The sequence below is a fragment of the Lonchura striata genome, chromosome 3 (assembly GCF_046129695.1).
Source record: "Lonchura striata isolate bLonStr1 chromosome 3, bLonStr1.mat, whole genome shotgun sequence".
Taxonomy (NCBI): Eukaryota; Metazoa; Chordata; class Aves; order Passeriformes; family Estrildidae; genus Lonchura; species Lonchura striata.
The window spans coordinates 89,644,188-89,661,693 of record NC_134605.1 but is presented as its reverse complement, the minus strand read 5'-3'; the positions used below and the strand labels follow the sequence as shown (position 1 = coordinate 89,661,693).

General features: G+C 35.5%; 1 protein-coding gene across 1 annotated transcript in view; it reads right to left on the bottom strand.

Annotated features, from left to right (window-relative positions):
* COL21A1 (collagen type XXI alpha 1 chain) overlaps nt 1–17,506 on the bottom strand; it is an 89,151-nt gene that overhangs the window by 35,681 nt on the left and 35,964 nt on the right. The window contains exons 9-16 of the mRNA XM_021551120.3: nt 16,961–17,044; nt 15,602–15,664; nt 8,005–8,058; nt 6,967–7,020; nt 4,595–4,648; nt 3,726–3,779; nt 1,973–2,026; nt 1,841–1,894 (exon numbers count right to left, since the gene is read on the bottom strand). Coding sequence (XP_021406795.2) covers nt 1,841–1,894; nt 1,973–2,026; nt 3,726–3,779; nt 4,595–4,648; nt 6,967–7,020; nt 8,005–8,058; nt 15,602–15,664; nt 16,961–17,044 — 471 coding nt within the window. The remainder of the gene's footprint in view (nt 1–1,840; nt 1,895–1,972; nt 2,027–3,725; nt 3,780–4,594; nt 4,649–6,966; nt 7,021–8,004; nt 8,059–15,601; nt 15,665–16,960; nt 17,045–17,506) is intronic.

The following is a 17,506-nucleotide window of genomic DNA, read 5'->3' as shown; positions in this document are numbered from 1 at the left end:
TTTGAATGAAAAATATGGCTTCTATTAACTATTGTACTATAAAATTAATAAAACCTAATGAGCACATCATTAGGTGCATCATCATGTTTATGCTGCAAATTCAATAGATTTAACATCATATTTTTGGTACTACAATAAGGAAAATAGTCCAGAAAATGTCTTTCAGTTTAAATGTACACACATTCACACAATATACTGAATTCTCTGTACACTGCTTACAAGCATAAAACATATGAAAGTACTCTCCAAATTCATGCTTTAGCAACACAATGCTTCACTCTAAATTGCCACCAGTGATAGTTAAAATTTTATCTTAATGTTAACTGTGAATATTACCTTCCATGTTATCAAATACCAGGGAAGAAAAAAATCTAATTTTTTTCCTACATTGTAAAGTATCAGAGAAGGAATTTCTCCTCCAACTTAGCAATGATATCAATGTATGTGTGCACATATATATATACACATACACACACACACACACATATATATATATAAAATAAGAGAGGATTCATTTGAAATAAATTCCTGGAGGTAACCAAGCTCATATCACAGATAATAGAAGTCTAGACAGGACAACTGATGGAGGATTGATTCAGCTGACTAGACACCAGGAGTTGGATTCCACTGCCCATACACAGAAATTTGATCATATCTAAGATACCCGATGGTATCTTGTTACTCACACTCCTGAAAAGCACTGGCTTTCCATAGGAGTTATGTCACATTTTTCAGCTCCCTGAGGATGTTTTGGACACTAATGCATTTCAAATGTGCCAGGGGCTTCTTATGTGCACAACTAAATTGATACCTACAAGTCTGCCTTCTCTGAGCTGAGTTACTCTCCAGACTCCACTGATACTACCCTGATCCACCTCATTGACAGCTGCTGCCTGGAAAGATTTAGGTCTCTCACAGGTCTTGTGTCATACATCCCTGCTGCAGCATTTGTCACAGACATGCCAGCTGCATCCCCAACTGCACTAGACAAACATGGTCACAAAATAGAAGACCCAAATCTTCAAATACAGCAATATGAACTTAAAATTCAAATGCACTCAGATTTTTGCATTTTTGGACCTTGAAGTAAAATTAATCTTGAGCAGCCCTAGATAATTTCATTATTATTAAAAAAAATCCTTATAGGAACAAAGCTGCTGTTGAAAAACTTCCTTAGATCAATTCAGTTGAGCATTTACATCACATATTATTCAAATCTTTTCCTTGTAGACTGTTATCTGACATTACTGAAGTCTATGTTTTAGCAAATTAGAACAGTGCAAGCAACAACTTGCCAAGCAAAACATCCAGGAAGCTCACAAACTACAACACATTATAGGAATACCAGATCCTGTTGCCTTTTTTTCAAGTAGACACATACTGAGTTGACTTGAAAAACTGTTCTACATCAAATACGAACAGCAATGCATACTGAAGAGAATAAAACCACATACAAAAATATTAATCCAATACTGAAGGTACTTTCCCCTAATTTTCCTGCAGCTCCCCTCAAAAGCAATTATATTCCCCAGTATATGCTTGTATATAAATCTCTTTAACAGAATAACAGGGTTAGAGAAACACAAAAGGATAAGGGAGATAAAGTATAAACAATCTCCAGTGATGAATAATACACTCTTAATAAAAGCTTTTCCTTTGCTCAAGGAACAATTGAAAACAATGAAGTCTGCTCATTGCTGCAATAAACGTCCACATCTCCCAGTAACAACATTATTTTGATTTCCAGTAATACTCCACAGAATAAACTCAGTATGTTTACACCAGGAGAAATGCTATGGAAGACTTTTTTATCAAGATATTAAGATCTATTTCTACATACCTTGAAGCCAGGACTGCCAGGTAATCCATCTTTCCCATTTCTGCCAGGATCTCCCTGTGGCAACATTTAACAGCAATCAGCAGGTAAATTAACAAGCACAAGCTAACAACAAATTGTCTTCAGAAAACTTACAGATCGCCCAGGCAGTCCTGGAAACCCTGTATCACCCTTCTCTCCTTTTGAACCCTGAGAAAAACAGCAAGTGGAAAGTAAATAGTGCTCAATGTTTATGCTGCAAATTCAATAGATTTAACCAGTAATTCATGTATGTTATTTCTTATTTTGAAAAATTATGGAAGATCTATTTCTTTCTTAACTCAGGCAGTTGTCAATTAATAACACAACCCCATTACATAAACAAAGATATGCTTCAAACTGCAGAAATGCTAACACAGACCCTCTTTCAAATTGCTTTAAACTCTAGACGAAACACATGAAGAAAATACAAGGCCAGTGAAAATATAGCTGTTAACACTGGATGGCCAAATTATACTCTCTGCTTTAAATAAATTACAGATTAATACATCTCTCTTCCCATCTGCAATCAGCCTCACTCCTTTCATGTGCTCTTCTCCTCCCTCCCCTAACTCTTCTCCCTCTCTCTTGTTTGATAATATGCACGTGTTTTAAAAAACATAGACTTCTTTGCAATACAATTATTATGTATGCCCTCTATATGGTGCATTACACTATAGACATATTTACAAAAAATACGTGCATTTTGTGCTATGTGAAAATGAATTACACCAATCTACTAACGAAATGAAAAGGTTCTCAAAATATCCAAATAAGCAGAGCATGAGTTTGACATTACTAAATGTAAATACATCCAGTAAAAGCACTGAACATTTTTCTGAGCTGTAAATAAAGAGTTACATTTTCTGTGAATATGCATGTTATAAAAATATTAATTATGCTCTCTGGAGCTCCCATGCCCAGGCTCCCAGTGGCAATGCGGGAGCTCCTTGAGGGGAGGCCAGGGCTGCCCCAGCCAGACATAGCCGGTTCCAGCCGGACACAGCCGGTGCCAGCCGGACACAGCCGGATCCAGACAGACACAGCCGGTTACAGCAGGACACAGCCGGTTACAGCCGGACACAGCCAGTTACAGCAGGACACAGCCGGTTCCAGACGGACACAGCCCGTTCCAGCCGGACACAGCCCGTTCCAGACGGACACAGCCCATTCCAGCCAGATCCATCTGCCCGCCGCAGGGCGCAGCTGAGCCGCAGCCAGGGCAGGAGTGGGGAATGTGTTCAACAAGGGCCACAAACATGACACCAGCAAAGTGAGGAAAGAGGAGAAAAGTGGCAGCTCTGCAGACCCACGAAGAGGGTGCTGGAGCAGACATTCCCCTGTAGCCTTTGGAGGGGCCATGGTGGCGCTGTGGTAGCCAAGGAGCAGCCATGGAGAATCTGTGCAAGGCCAGGCTTGCCCTGGACACCTACGGCCCATGGGAAGGAGCTGTCCCGGAGCAGACGAGGAGGGTGAGGGGAAGAGCAGGGAGAAGCTGTTAAAGACCACCCTACCTTGCTCCCCATTTCCTATCCCATGAAGGAGGGAAGTTGAGCCTGGGAAAAGGCAGGGTGGAGGAGAAGGGGGTTTAGTTGTTTGGTTTTTTTTCCGTCATTATCCAGACTTATTTTAGTTGCCAATAAATTAAATTAATTTTCCCCAAGTAGCCACCGGTTTGCCTGTGACAGTAATGGCAGGTGATCTCTCTTATCTGGACCATCAAGCTTTTCCATCTTACTTTGTCCTTCATACTGTTGAGAAGGGAGATTGAGAGTGGTGCCTAGGGTTTGCAGCAGGCAGCCAGTCTGGGTGACCCCATCACAGATACCAATAGTATTTTGCTTTAACTTATGCTTATAAGGTCACTTGCCTTTTTTCCATATATTCCTGGCACTCCTTGATCTCCTTTAGGACCTCTTTCTCCCTAGACAAAATGTATATGAGCAATTTTTAAAATAAAAGTAGTTACATAAAGATATATTTATATATATATTAAGTACATATGTATAGCAGACACAAAGAAGGCAAGAAGCTCTATGTAAGCCCAAGTCTTAAATGCAAATCCCAAATTTGACTAGCTTTCCTAGAGGAGAAGGCCAGAATGTCCAACACTGATGGTGAGATAATCCACAGTTTGAAGGCTTAAGTCTTCTACTTTCTATAGAAGACACTTTGTGATTCTCATTACTTTAATAGAGGCAGGAACCTAAGTGAAAATTCAGCACCTTGAAAAGGGCTGGACTTTTCTGAAGACCTTATTTGAAGAGTTAAAAACATGAATTTGGAAAAGGTATGAGGTAAGTTCTGTTGAGTACTAACATAGATGAGCAAAAACTGTGACGAAAATTGCTTTGGGGAGCACACACATGAACTAAACTCATTGTGATAGGTCAGAACTGTTCTTTAAAATGCTGTTACTCAAGTAGAATGACAAGAAAATCATATAATTGTTTTTATTTTTGTGAAAGACTATTTGTGATGAAGAATCTTCTGAGTAGTAGTAAAATCCCATAGAGCAAAACAGAAATTAAATAACAAGTGGTTTCTATTGTTTGATATCTATGTAATGAAATCCCATGGCATGTATCTTCCCTAAATATCAGCTTCATATCTATTTATTGTGAGCAATTCATCAAATGCTCTGAAATAGTATTGCATATAGACATGTTTACCCTTTAAATTGAACTACAGGGCAAGCTGAAACACAGGAATGCTGTAACAAGAATATTTAATTTCAACCTTTGGTGCTGGCATCCCATGCAATCCAGGAAAACCAGGTAGTCCGCTGTCACCCTGAAACAGCAAACATACTTTAAATCCTTGTATCAAAATAGTGGTAATATACTACAAGAATCTTCATATTCTTGTGATCAAGTGATCAACAAATAGTGGAAAGATGTAAAATATCACAGTATCAACTTCATAACATTAATGTGATGACCAATAAGAGATTTTTTTATCTTTAAACAAAATTCATTACATAAAAGAAAAACCTTATTCACTAAAATTTAGACTAAATTTACTAATCTTTTAGTAAGTCTTATGGAGGTTCAAAAGTAGCAATTTATGACATTATGAAATTTCCTACCAGCTTATACTGGATTAATGAAGTATTAAAAAATAAGATATTAGGTACCTGCTCTACAAAAGAAACCTAATTAAACCAAATACACTTATAAAATAACTTTGGCAATTTGAGAAATGAGTTCTCATTTCAGAGGAATAAAGAATCCACTTAGGTAAAAGCAGTTAGCAATTAAAAAGACAAGGCAAAGTACCAGTCTTTTTATTGTTTTCAGAGGTGTCAGTTATCAGGAATTCCAAACTTTTGCTGTTGGTACTGAAGATCTTTAACTGACAATTTGTCTGCAAGTTCCCTCAAGCAATAACAACAAAATCCTAAATTACAGCTTGTCATTACTTGCTTTGAAACAATAAAACCAATCCTAGTTGCTTGTTTCAGTAGACTACTTCACATGAGAAAACAGCTAATCACAAATCATTCTTGGGCAATTAGAATGCTTTCTTTCTGTTAATACCTATTTTTATACTGAACAATATATTTAAATGTGTTTAATATATTTCAATCAGATAGAAGGAATAGTAAACTATGCTTAGAAAGTTATTTCATAGAATATTTCAAATTCTAAGACAAGGGCTAAACCAGGACAACATGTCTCAGTGCTGTTTATCAAAGCCATTCATGCCTAAGCAGATTTGGAAAGCTCTGTCATATATTTGCAGTAGGCAGGAACATGACCACAGGAACGACAGCTTGTGGATTAATGTTATCACAATATCTCTCAACAAATAAATATTAAAAGCAGACAATGGAATGGCATTTAAAAATCAGCAAAGGTTAGAAAATTAACACTTCATATATCCATTGCTTCTTAATGAAAAAGTGTAGAGTCTTGATTTCTACTCAGAAGTTGTGGTTCAATTATTGGATAAACTAAAACATTTGGAAATTAAAACAACTTTAAATTAGCTACTTCAGAAACTTTACAAGTAATGGGATGAAATAAAGAAATGAAAATTTGGGCAGAATTTCCAGGAAAAAATCCTAATGGGAAGACCTATTTTACAATGGAAATGTTCACTAAAACAGTGCTGGAAGCCCTATTTCTTGGCTTATTTTACACAAGGCTAGACTGAGCAATAGGAAATAATCTGTCACAACCCTGCACTGTGAAGCAATTAGAGCATCAGCAGCATCTTAATTTCTACACATAGCCCAATACTGACTGATTAGATTAAATTCTAAAATCAATTGGATTGAGATGAATAAAGCACAAAACACATAACCAATTTTCAGCTCTAACCCTGAATTTGAGCATTCTGCTGAACAGAATTTGATGAATTTGAGGACCTAGTTATTGGGAACTTTAGAAAAAAAAATCTAAGATCTGCTGGGAAAACAAGTGCTTGCTTTACAGAAAGGGCTTTGAAGTTTTAATGAATCAAAACCAAAATAATTGTCATTATAATCAGCTTAGAACTTTTCTAAACATAAGGCAGAAATGTGAGAGAAGGCCACAGCCAATGGCAGTTTATTCACTGTGTATACAGAAGATCCAGAGTGAAGTTTATCCTGGCTACCAGGAGACAGTTACATATAAGCTTCCGCATCTGTCTGTCTCCAAGCTACTGGCTACACCTCGGCTAGAATTTTCCACAAAATGTTTTGCATTCAATTAGCCAGTGTTTTCTGATAAAAAGTGCAATCCAGAAAAAAAGAAAAAATCCTACCTAAGTCACCTGGATACTCACTTAAAGAGAAAAAGGTTGAAAATATTTAAAAAGAAACCATTCTGACAGATGTCTGTATTGTGCTTTCAGGTACCCATACTTAGATACACTTTCTAAGTATATGTTATTCAGTGAAATAAAGTTGTTACTGGCAGTGCTAAAGCCAATATAAACTTTTTTAAATAAAGAGGGCCAGATTCAGAATTTAAATTTAGGATTCTTAGTCCTTCCTTATCACCCTTTTAACAAACAATTCTCACAGAATACTCGTGTGAAAATACTGATGCTATTACCTGTGCAACCAAAAATTATAAAAGGTAAAAGCTTTTTATCTGTCATTCTTGTTTGGGTTCTTTTACCTTTACCCCATCTTTTCCTGGTTCTCCCTTGATACCTGGCAATCCACGAGGTCCCTAGATTGAGAAAGAAATTACCAGCTCAAATACTAATAATAATAGTGCAATCTGATATAGAATTAGACACAGAAATGTGACACAACATGGGCCAGAGACGAGTGTGTCAGCTGAGTGATTCCAACCTTTTGATGACTGGACACAAAAGCAGAACTAAGCACAATGTGTACCCAGCATGGATGAGCATGGTTCACTATCATAATCTGTGACTGAGGAACACTGAAAAAATTTTTGTTTTAACCAAGGCCCACTCCAGGGGAAAAAAAAAAAAAAAAAAAAAAAAAAAAAAAAAAAAAAAAAATCACAGCCATATTAGCCTGTTCAAAATCACAACCTATCAATGGGTGAGCCCAGAGATGTCCCCTGCAATAGCCCATCAGACAGCCTCCACATATCCCATTTTGCAGGCTTGCTCTTGGCCCCAGCAGGCTTTCAGATAATTATTTCCACAAATGACTAAATCCTTGACTATTATTCAGACTGGATTATGCCACAAGTAAAATACAGCAAAGGTTTTCAACCACTGTCTCAAGTAAGGATAACTAAATTAATGCAATAAAGAAAAATAATTCTCCCCCATTAACCTGGGCTTTACGTGAAACTTGCTTGGGATTTGTGAATTCTGGGCAATCCATCACCATGACAGTACTTGAGGTCATTGCTAGTGACTCACAGAAAAATTGAAGAAACTACTGTTTGGCTTCTGGATCAGGATAAGAATGTCTAAGCTACAGCTGAGTCCATCTTCTAGAGGCCTTACCTAGTGCTGCTTAGATTTGCAGTCTAAAAGTCAGCCTACCTACAAGCCCCAAAGCTGTGTGAATTTCAAAGCAATTCACCCAAGGATGGCCCCTGATTTCATGACACCCTTTGCATCCTCTTCATTCCTCACACCTCAACTCTCCATAACAAATGAGATATTGAGAGAGACTTGGCAGGATTTGTCTCAGATATTCAAATTCTAGGAATGAAATAGAAACTTACTTGAATCCCTGGGGTTCCTGGGATACCTGGAGTTCCTGCTGATCCCTGGTATCCCTAAGGAAAAGAACCAAGACTTGTGACTTTTCAAAAGCAACATACACAAATTCCCAAACACCTATTTAAAAAGAAATCTTTATAATAATAAATATAAAATAATAATCCTTCTGCTTACTAAAGAACTTTTGTCACAACCCTATAATTTTAGGTCACAGATTTTAGCAACTGCTCTGACAATCATACATTTGGGCTTTAGACTTCAGATTTCAAAAGCTTTCATATCTGCAGCTGAAGTTCTCAGCTTCCAGACTTTAGCTAAAACTAGTCATTTTAGAATTGCTACACAAAAGCATAACAAACATATTGTTTTATTTTCCACTGGAAAAAAAAATTAACCACATATGTAGACACATTTTTTTTTCTCTCTCTTAAGAAAAATAGCTGAAACTTGCCAATACTTTTAAAGGCTTGTATCCAGTTACAGAAATAAGCTTTAACAAGCAAGGTATGTTCTAATACATTATGCAATTAGTTTTATAATATCTCTACATAATAAAAATTCCATTCTTGATACTAAGCACTTAGCTATGAACTTGAAGGTATATAACAGTCTATACAAATAAAAAAAGAATCATTTGAATGACTGAGACTAAAAAAAGAAATACTAAATAATTCATGAGTTAAAAAGAGAATTTCAGGAATGCTTTGCTAGAAATCAACATTGGCAGAACAAGAGAACTTCTACAGAAACCAAGATATATGTCCATGTTTTGGTGGATTTGATTCAATTAGTACAGGAAAGATAGCCAGTTTTCATGCAAAATTAACAAGGGCTTTAAAGAATCCTTTAAAAGAGACAAGTTACTGAAGAATAAGAATTTTGCATAGCTCATTTAAAAACATGTCCTTGCAGTGGACAAAATGAGCTACCAAGAGCATTTTATCAAGAAAGCATATAAAGCTAGAAGAGAAATTGTTCTATAATATTCTGAGGCTATTTGGTTCAGATATTTCAACAGGCAGACAAAAGTAAATTTGATAAATCCCATTAAATGGGCTATCCAATTTCAAATACCCAGAATCTGATCTTTATTTGAATTGATAGAAATAATAATCCTATTTTCAAATGGGTTTCAAGCTTAAAACTGTGGCAAAAAAGTTTCCTGAGGTGATTTCTATACTGGTTAAAAGGAGCTAATATAAAATTTTCAGTACAAGGGAGGCAGCGTGTTTGTCCGATTTCTTCTTTAAATCAGTCAGAGCTTCCTAGGAATAATAAACAGATCTAAAATTATTTGCTGGGTTAGATACAAGAGAGTCCTTGCTGCACCCTCTTCCCAAAAGACATTTGAGCAGTTGCCCGATGAGCCAGCTGATAATGTTTAATATAGAAGTAAACAGAATTCTAGGTCTCTGTCATACATGGATCCTTTATCAAGCATTTTACATTTAGTGCTCAAGGCAGTTCTAGCAAAATCAGCTTTAACTGTAGATGGTATAGTATCCCCAGAGTGCTTATAGGTCTCCTAGGTAGCTGAAAAAATTCACCAAACCAAAATATGACTCTAAAAGTTTATCCATTTTTTCCTTCTCAAAAAAAAAAATGCTATGACTTTCTGTAGGATATAATTCTATAAAAATAAAACTTTATTTCATAATTTAAATCTCTGCAATGCAATTTCCCTTCTCCCTCTAACTGAGCAGGGGAAGAAGTAGAAGAGGACAATTTCCTGGCTGAACTGAATTTCAAAATCACAAGATGAATGGAGGACAGCAGAAGAGTTTCCAGCTTACAAAACTGCATATTTAGCTCAGGGCTAAATATCGTAATGTGATTTCAATACAAATAAAACACATTGTCAATGTGTACTTTTAATAGAAAGCTGGAAGAGAGAAGATTGAAAAGGAAATTCACAGAAAGTCAAATAAGTTAGAATCACTATCTGGTACAAATAGCAGAGTGATTGGGCAAATTAAAAAACACTTTCTATAAAATAAAAAAACACAGATTTCATAAAAAATGAGTATATATATGTATCACTACTCCTTTTGCAGTATGGATCATCAATCTACACGCTAATGCTTACAATTTTTTTTTCACTAAAGTCAGCTCAAATCCTCTTTCCCTAATCACAAAGCCCTCAGTAGGAGTACCTGTGTGACATACATACATATCTGCAAGAACAGCAGTGCCAGAGCTGCCATTTTATGTAAAATGGACAGAAGTGAAAATTCTCTTTTCAATTGATGAGTTCAGGATTAAAGGTTCTCTTTCAAATAGGGTGAACACACTATATTTGCTACCAAATAATTTTTATCTGAGCCTGTTCTTCCCTCATGAACTTCTCACAGGACACACAAACAGCATACTTTTTCTGGTATATTAGTTAAATAGTTGCCTCCACTGAAATCCTAAATGTATCCCACCTATAATGTTACTACAATGTTGTCAGTCAGCACTACTCCATAGCACTTTATACTCTCATTTATTATTTTACATCAGTTCATTTGAAATCAGGATTACACAAAATTTACCTCTCAGTTTACTGTTGTGAGAACAGTACTGATCATTTTATGGTGCCTGAAAATCCTTAAAAGGAGTGTGATAAACAGCAGGACATTGAGATCAGTTTTGACCCAGATTTCTGGGTATTTGAAAAAATCACAGACAAAATGAAACTTTGGAATTTAAAGAAAATGGCAATAATTTGCAATAATTTTTAAGGAAAAAGATTGAACACACTTCTAAGGTCAAATAACTTATATAATAGCCACAAAGAATTAGCAGTAGTGTCATCATCCTTACTGGAAAAAGAAACTTAGTTTGCCTGTAAAGGAAAAAATTGAGCAGGAAGGACAAATGAACAGCAAGTATTAATTGCAAATACTGGGTACACCAACAGAGGAAACGTCAGTATATCTTCAATGCATTTGCATACCTAAAGGACAACAGTTCAGACAGCATTCTTAGGCATATCTTGTCTGATAAGGATAAAATAAAAATAAAAATAGAGGATGTATGGATAAGGGAGTGAGAACTGCACTGCACACTCCCGTAATGAAAAGCTTTTGGAGGCAATGGACAAAATCAACAAGAAAGGCATGAACACAGGCCTGCTTGAGAAAGACAAAGGGAGAAGTAAGCAAGCTCAGTTTGGCTAGGAAGGAACCAGCGATCAACAGAAACGGTCTAAAGATATTCAAGGACTGTAATCACTAAGTAAAAAAAACTATTTAGGGTGATGTAACTAAGCATAGTGAAATTCAACTGCAAAAGGAAAATTTAACTTGGCATTAAGGAAACACTCTGAAAGGTCTGCAGACCTCCTGTGGTAGTTTCTTGCAGAAAAACTTTAAAGCACATCTAAAGTATTACAAGACAAGTCTTCGAACTCTTTTCATAAAATATATTGCATTTTAACAGAAATTGCTGTAACTATGCAGACATGTATCCATGTTTATTATTTCTGCATTTCATTACACTTTCCTCCATTAGCTACTCCATCATCTGTCAAGACTTTCATAACTCAGAAACCCTAGCAGAATATTTTACTTAAACACAATGTTCTCAAATAGCACAGAGGAAAAAAGATCCATCAAGATCATTCAATAAAAGGTTGTATATCCAGTTTAAAAAATTCCCAAGCTTCAGGCTATTGGGAGATAGGATGATGTACCAAGGGACTAAATTTCTGCTCACTGTTTAGATGCTCATCTTTATCATATGCTCTGCCTTTGGCAGCTGCTGCAGGTAGTAGTGTGGTCTTTTGTCTGAACTCTACAGCTGTCTCTGCAGCACAAGTCAGCATCAGGCATTGCCCTGATTCCAGACTTGTAAGTCTCAGGAAAGGCATTACATGCCTGTATCAGAATGGAGCAGAAAGATTTCCTCTAACAATAAAAAGGCCAGGGATTACTGAGGAATATGTATTTTCGTGGAATTGATGACAGCATTTCACACCTGAATTATCAACTCTGTCTATGAAAGTTTTCTGAGAAAAGTAGCTGTAGAGTGTAGAACAACTTAAATTCCATGCAAACCATCCAGTAGCACAAGGAATTCTATGTGTTTGTGAAACTATTACCCATTTTTATTCCAAAAGTATTGCGGAAATAGCTTATCATTGCTTTTATGGCAAGTACATCATAAAAGATTTGGCTTTCAGTTGGTCACCAGGTCTAGGTAATACAGCTGTAGTAATGTTCTATAATCTTTAAAAACATACATTGGAATGATCAGAAATTACTTATTATGTGAGGCTTTTGATACCTTATGAACTCCAGATCTGTTTGTAACAGCAAAGTCAGTCTCACCATATGTTTTTGTAAACTGCTTATTTTTTCTTTTTTTTATTTTTTGCTTTTTTTTTCTTATTTTATTTTCTTGTACATGCTGTAAAGACAAGGCAAATTGTTCCAAACTTTCATGAGTGAAACTAGATGGAATACTCAAAAATTGTTCAGATTTGCCAGCTGCATGGTTTATAGTTCAAAATTGACAAATTGATGGATTTTTAAAATTTCTGTAGCAGACTGATAACCTATTACCTGTATTAACCATGAGTGTTCAATGCATAGATTCTGATAATTTATTTTTCCCATTAAATTTTCTCCTTAAATTGAGTTTTTCCCCAATACATACAAAGCATACTTTGGAATAAAAAATAGAATAGCTTTGTGACCACACAGTTAGGCTGCTGAGTGCTTCCAGGGCCAGTAATCACTCCAACTGCTTCTTTCTCATTAATAATGTTAATGAAAATGAGTTCCATTTGAAATTCAAATATTGTCTTTATCCTTGCAGTTATTTATCAGTTTTCTTCTCTTGACTAGCCAGTTTAATAATTTCAAGTTCTAAATTATATTTTTATTGAAAAAAATGTACTTTCATTACTTATGCTTCTCACTTTCAGGCTTTTTTACAGTTCCTTTAATTGATATTTTCTGTATGTAACAGAATATAAACAGAGGTGGCAATTAAAGGGAAAAACAAAGATACTCTAAATAAAACTAATAAAAATATCATTTAAGAAATTTTTGAAAATAATTAATGTTTATTTTCACTTCCTCAAATACTAGAGTGAAATTTTACTGGATAACACCAGGTAAATAATTATGATCTGGTAAGACTGCTGATATTGATAGGAATTGTTTTCAATTTTTCTGGACTAAAACTAGCATTAAGTATTAGAACAATCCAGCCAGCCCACAAACAAAAAACTAAATTTTATTAGATGTTTCACTCTAAAATCAGTTTCATATAGTAATATAAATGCATGCCTAAATCCTTTCTCAGAGGAAGAAACATTTTGTTGACCATTTATACTGTTCCAAGAAAATTAATAACAGATAGGCAAACTGGAAAGACTTTAGAGAAGAACATAAAAACGTGTTTGGGAACAGCAGAGACTGACTTCAGGAAAAGCTTTTCATGCAAAAGACATTTGATTAAACAGGACTGACTACATAACTACCTGTAAGCCTATGGTGTTGTCTGAACTAAAAGCTTGTTTCTCAGAGTTCCCTGAGACATAAAACTAAAAAGATTCAGATGAACAAAGTTTCCCGAAACAAGAAAAATCACTGACAGCACAGAAAATATGCTAGTTGTATTCACAAATACAAAAGTAAAATAGAAAGAAAAAAGAGAGAGGAATCTGTTTTCCTGCACAGTGGATCTAAAGGGTCTCTCACCATTCACAGCTAAAATGTCACCTGGAATGCACCCAAGAACCAACTGTAAGCAAAGATAATGTACTGGCCAAAGGAGCAGATGATTTAATTGGTTTGCAATTATGTCCTTACAAAGAACAAGTGCAGAAACTACAATTGATATTTCAGAAACATTCTTCAGTTAATAAAGCTATAACATTTAGATGCAAGCATTTAAAATATATGTAAGTTCTTCAGCAAAGTGATACAATTTGTCCTGCACTGGAGTTTTTGATTCTCATTCTGAGATAATCTGGTGATCTTTTTTATGTTCAGAGAATGACCATCGGAGAGGAGAGGAGAGGAGAGGAGAGGAGAGGAGAGGAGAGGAGAGGAGAGGAGAGGAGAGGAGAGGAGAGGAGAGGAGAGGAGAGGAGAGGAGAGGAGAGGAGAGGAGAGGAGAGGAGAGGAGAGAAGAGGAGAGGAGAGGAGAGGAGAGGAGAGAAGAGAAGAGAAGAGAGGAGAAGAGAAGAGAGGAGAGGAGAAGAGAAGAGAAGAGAAGAGAAGAGAAGAGAAGAGAAGAGAAGAGAAGAGAAGAGAAGAGAAGAGAAGAGAAGAGAAGAGAAGAGAAGAGAAGAGAAGAGAAGAGAAGAGAAGAGAAGAGAAAAGAAAAGAAAAGAAAAGAAAAGAAAAGAAAAGAAAAGAAAAGAAAAGAAAAGAAAAGAAAAGAAAAGAAAAGAAAAAGAAAAGAAAAAGAAAAGAAAAAGAAAAGAAAAAGAAAAGAGAAAAAAAAGAGAAAAGAGAGAAACTGACATTTCCCTACCAATATCCAGTCCATTTGGCCGTTTCATTAAAGCTTACATGATATCCCTTTACTTTTCAAAATATCAGTCTTAGCTGGATTAAAGGCAGCTCTGCTATGCTTATCAATACTGTAAATCTATTTCCAGAAATTAGCATGGTCAGTTGTGATGGACACCTTCCTCCTATAAAAGACAGTTGGTATACTTGTCTTTTATAGGACATCAGAACTGCTCTTCATAAGCTTAAACATCACCAAATATCAATTGAAAAGTTGTTCTGATTAAATAGATTTTCCCATCTTAGAATACTTTAAAACATATATTTTCAGGATTGTCCAAAATCAGAATACAGTATTTTAAACCACTGATAGTTTCAATTCAGATTGTGTTTCTAACTCTTGTTCAAAATACTTCTGAATTTAATACCTATCCAAACTGTTTAAGAGCAAAAGTACAAAAACATTTTATATCACAAGTAAAATGAGGATATTTGCTTGTGGGACTGATGAAAAATTCATGTATGCACTGCTCATCTGGACCATCAGGGTTACCATGCTCAGGTTTCAATATAACAAGTCCCATATTTTAAAAGAATTAAATATTAAATTTTTAGAAGCTATTGCATTTTTTGGTTTTAGCATCTATTTTCTTCCTGTTAAACTAACTTTGCTTACAAATGGAATCACCACAGTTAAATGAAGCAGTTTGGAACTAATTTTTTTTTTTTAATTTTACATATTTTGATGGACTACTTGAGGTAGGCTGCAAAGAAATTCTATTAATCAAGTAACAAGTCCTAAAAAAATAGATAGGATTTTAAGTGGTCTGAAGTACTTTCTAGTGAACAAATTCTTAAGGAGTAAAGACTGAAGACAGTAACATAACTGCTGCAAAGTAATGCAAAGACCAACAGATGTCCGCATAGCCTGTTCTCTGCTTTACAACAGTACCCAACTCTAATATTGACAGTATTTTACCTTGAAACAGAAATAATATGATTGACATATTCATACAACAGGTACATTCACAGTTTCAGAGAATGGCAACAAAACTGTCTAAATTTCAAAAACGTGGTATCAGTGTTCCATGTTTTTTCTCCTGCTAGTTTTACATTTATAATATATGACTAAGTCTTTAGTACTCACAGGCTTACCATCTGGACCAGGCAGACCAGGATAACCATGATTCCCAGGCTGCCCAGGGTCACCCTATGGAGAAACAATGTGTGAACATACAAAATATATAGCATTTTAAAATTGTAAGAGTATTTTCAAATTAGCACAAAGCAACCTTATCCCTAACACATTCCACAAAACAGTCTCTACAAGTCCAGAGACCTACTATTGAGGAGCAATTCCTACGGTGAAAAATAAATGTTTTTGAGCGGGGAAAATTCTCCCCAACTTCTTATGCAGTACTTTGACAAGTGAATCCACCCTTGGTTACAGCACAAGTTTGCCCCATCAACTGAAAAGCTTTCTAGTCTTTTAGCACTTTAATGAACAAAAAAAGAAACACTTTTTATCAAATAGATGAAACAAACTTTAATAAAACTTAATTGATGAAGTAGTTCTTTTTTGAAGAAATCTCTCACTTGCTTTAGCTGAGCCTACTTCTTAAGATAAAAGCACTAAAAAGGCAAGAGCCGGGATTAAAACCTGCAAAATAATAAACTCCTCTCCACACACCAATTGCTGATGAAAAAGATATTTCTTAGATTTCCTTTTAAAAGTCCTTTGCAATTATTTTGCACCATCTTGTCACCTATATTATTCAATTATCCCCAAACAAATATTGTAGTGCATTGCAGATGAAAAACTGCATATACGGCAATAGGTATAGGTCATCTGAGTTCTGAAATTTCATATTCCTTCATGTACAGGAAGTGGTTTTCAATTATTTTAAAATACTTCATTCTCTCTCCCTCTTTTTTTCTCTAAAGAAAATAAAAAAGGTAAAAGACCACAGAAATTCTATTGCATGAAACAATAATGATGATCTCTGTGTTGCAGATTTCAATTCCCTGATCAGAAATCTTTTCCACTGTATCAAGAAGCCCTTGGATTTCAGGTAGCTACAGCATACTGTAACCTCTTTTATGATGACAGCAGAGAAGGATTTTATTCATTTGTTTAATGAAAGGCAAGTGATTTGGAATTTTCTTGTCTACACTTATAAATAATTCTGTAAACACTGCTTAGCACAATTATTGAGAAAGGCAATAAAGCAAATACTGGGTATTTGAGTTTGCTAGCAGCTCAAGGGTAATTCTCATTTTAGTTCTTCATCAACACAGAAAGGAGGTCATCAGCACAGCTAATGTGCAACTCTCCCAGTAAGCACCTAGTTCATCCTTTTACAAAGAAGGAAGAAACCCCTCTCTCCATTAAAAGATTTTTTTAGAAAACCATTTCATCCTTGAACATTTAACAGTGCAACATCATTTGCTGAAGAGTAGCAGAGAATAGGTCATATATACTCGACAAGACAGAAGAGAGACTTACTTTGGGGCCTGGAGGTCCTTGCTTTCCTGGTGGGCACATGCAGGGGGCAGGTGTTGAGCCCACGTCACTGGGACCATTCATGCACTGGCAAGAGTGAAAACAGCCATCAGCACACACACCAACAGCAGCCAACAAACATATTGGAACACTGTGTGAAGCTGACCTTCCCCAGGCTGCCTTTCACTTAGGTCTTGGCATTCACTGCCGTGTTCAGCTGGAACTTCTGCTTATCTGAATATTGCACTCCAACTACTTTTCATGCACAAAATCATTTTACCCAGAATAAAAATTTTAAAAGTACCAATATTTGGTTAATACCTGTAATTTTGTTTTTGCACAAATATTTTGTCATATGGTTTGAAAATTTTTAATCTTGCAAAATGAAAGATGCTTTTCCTAGCTAATCTATATTCATAATTTAAAGTGTGACCAATTCTCAAATATAGCAATTTAATTTTAAAATGTGTAAAGTGATTTAATATGTAATATGTATATCATAATGATCCCAACCATTGACATGCTATCCTGCGCAGCAATCCTGAAAAG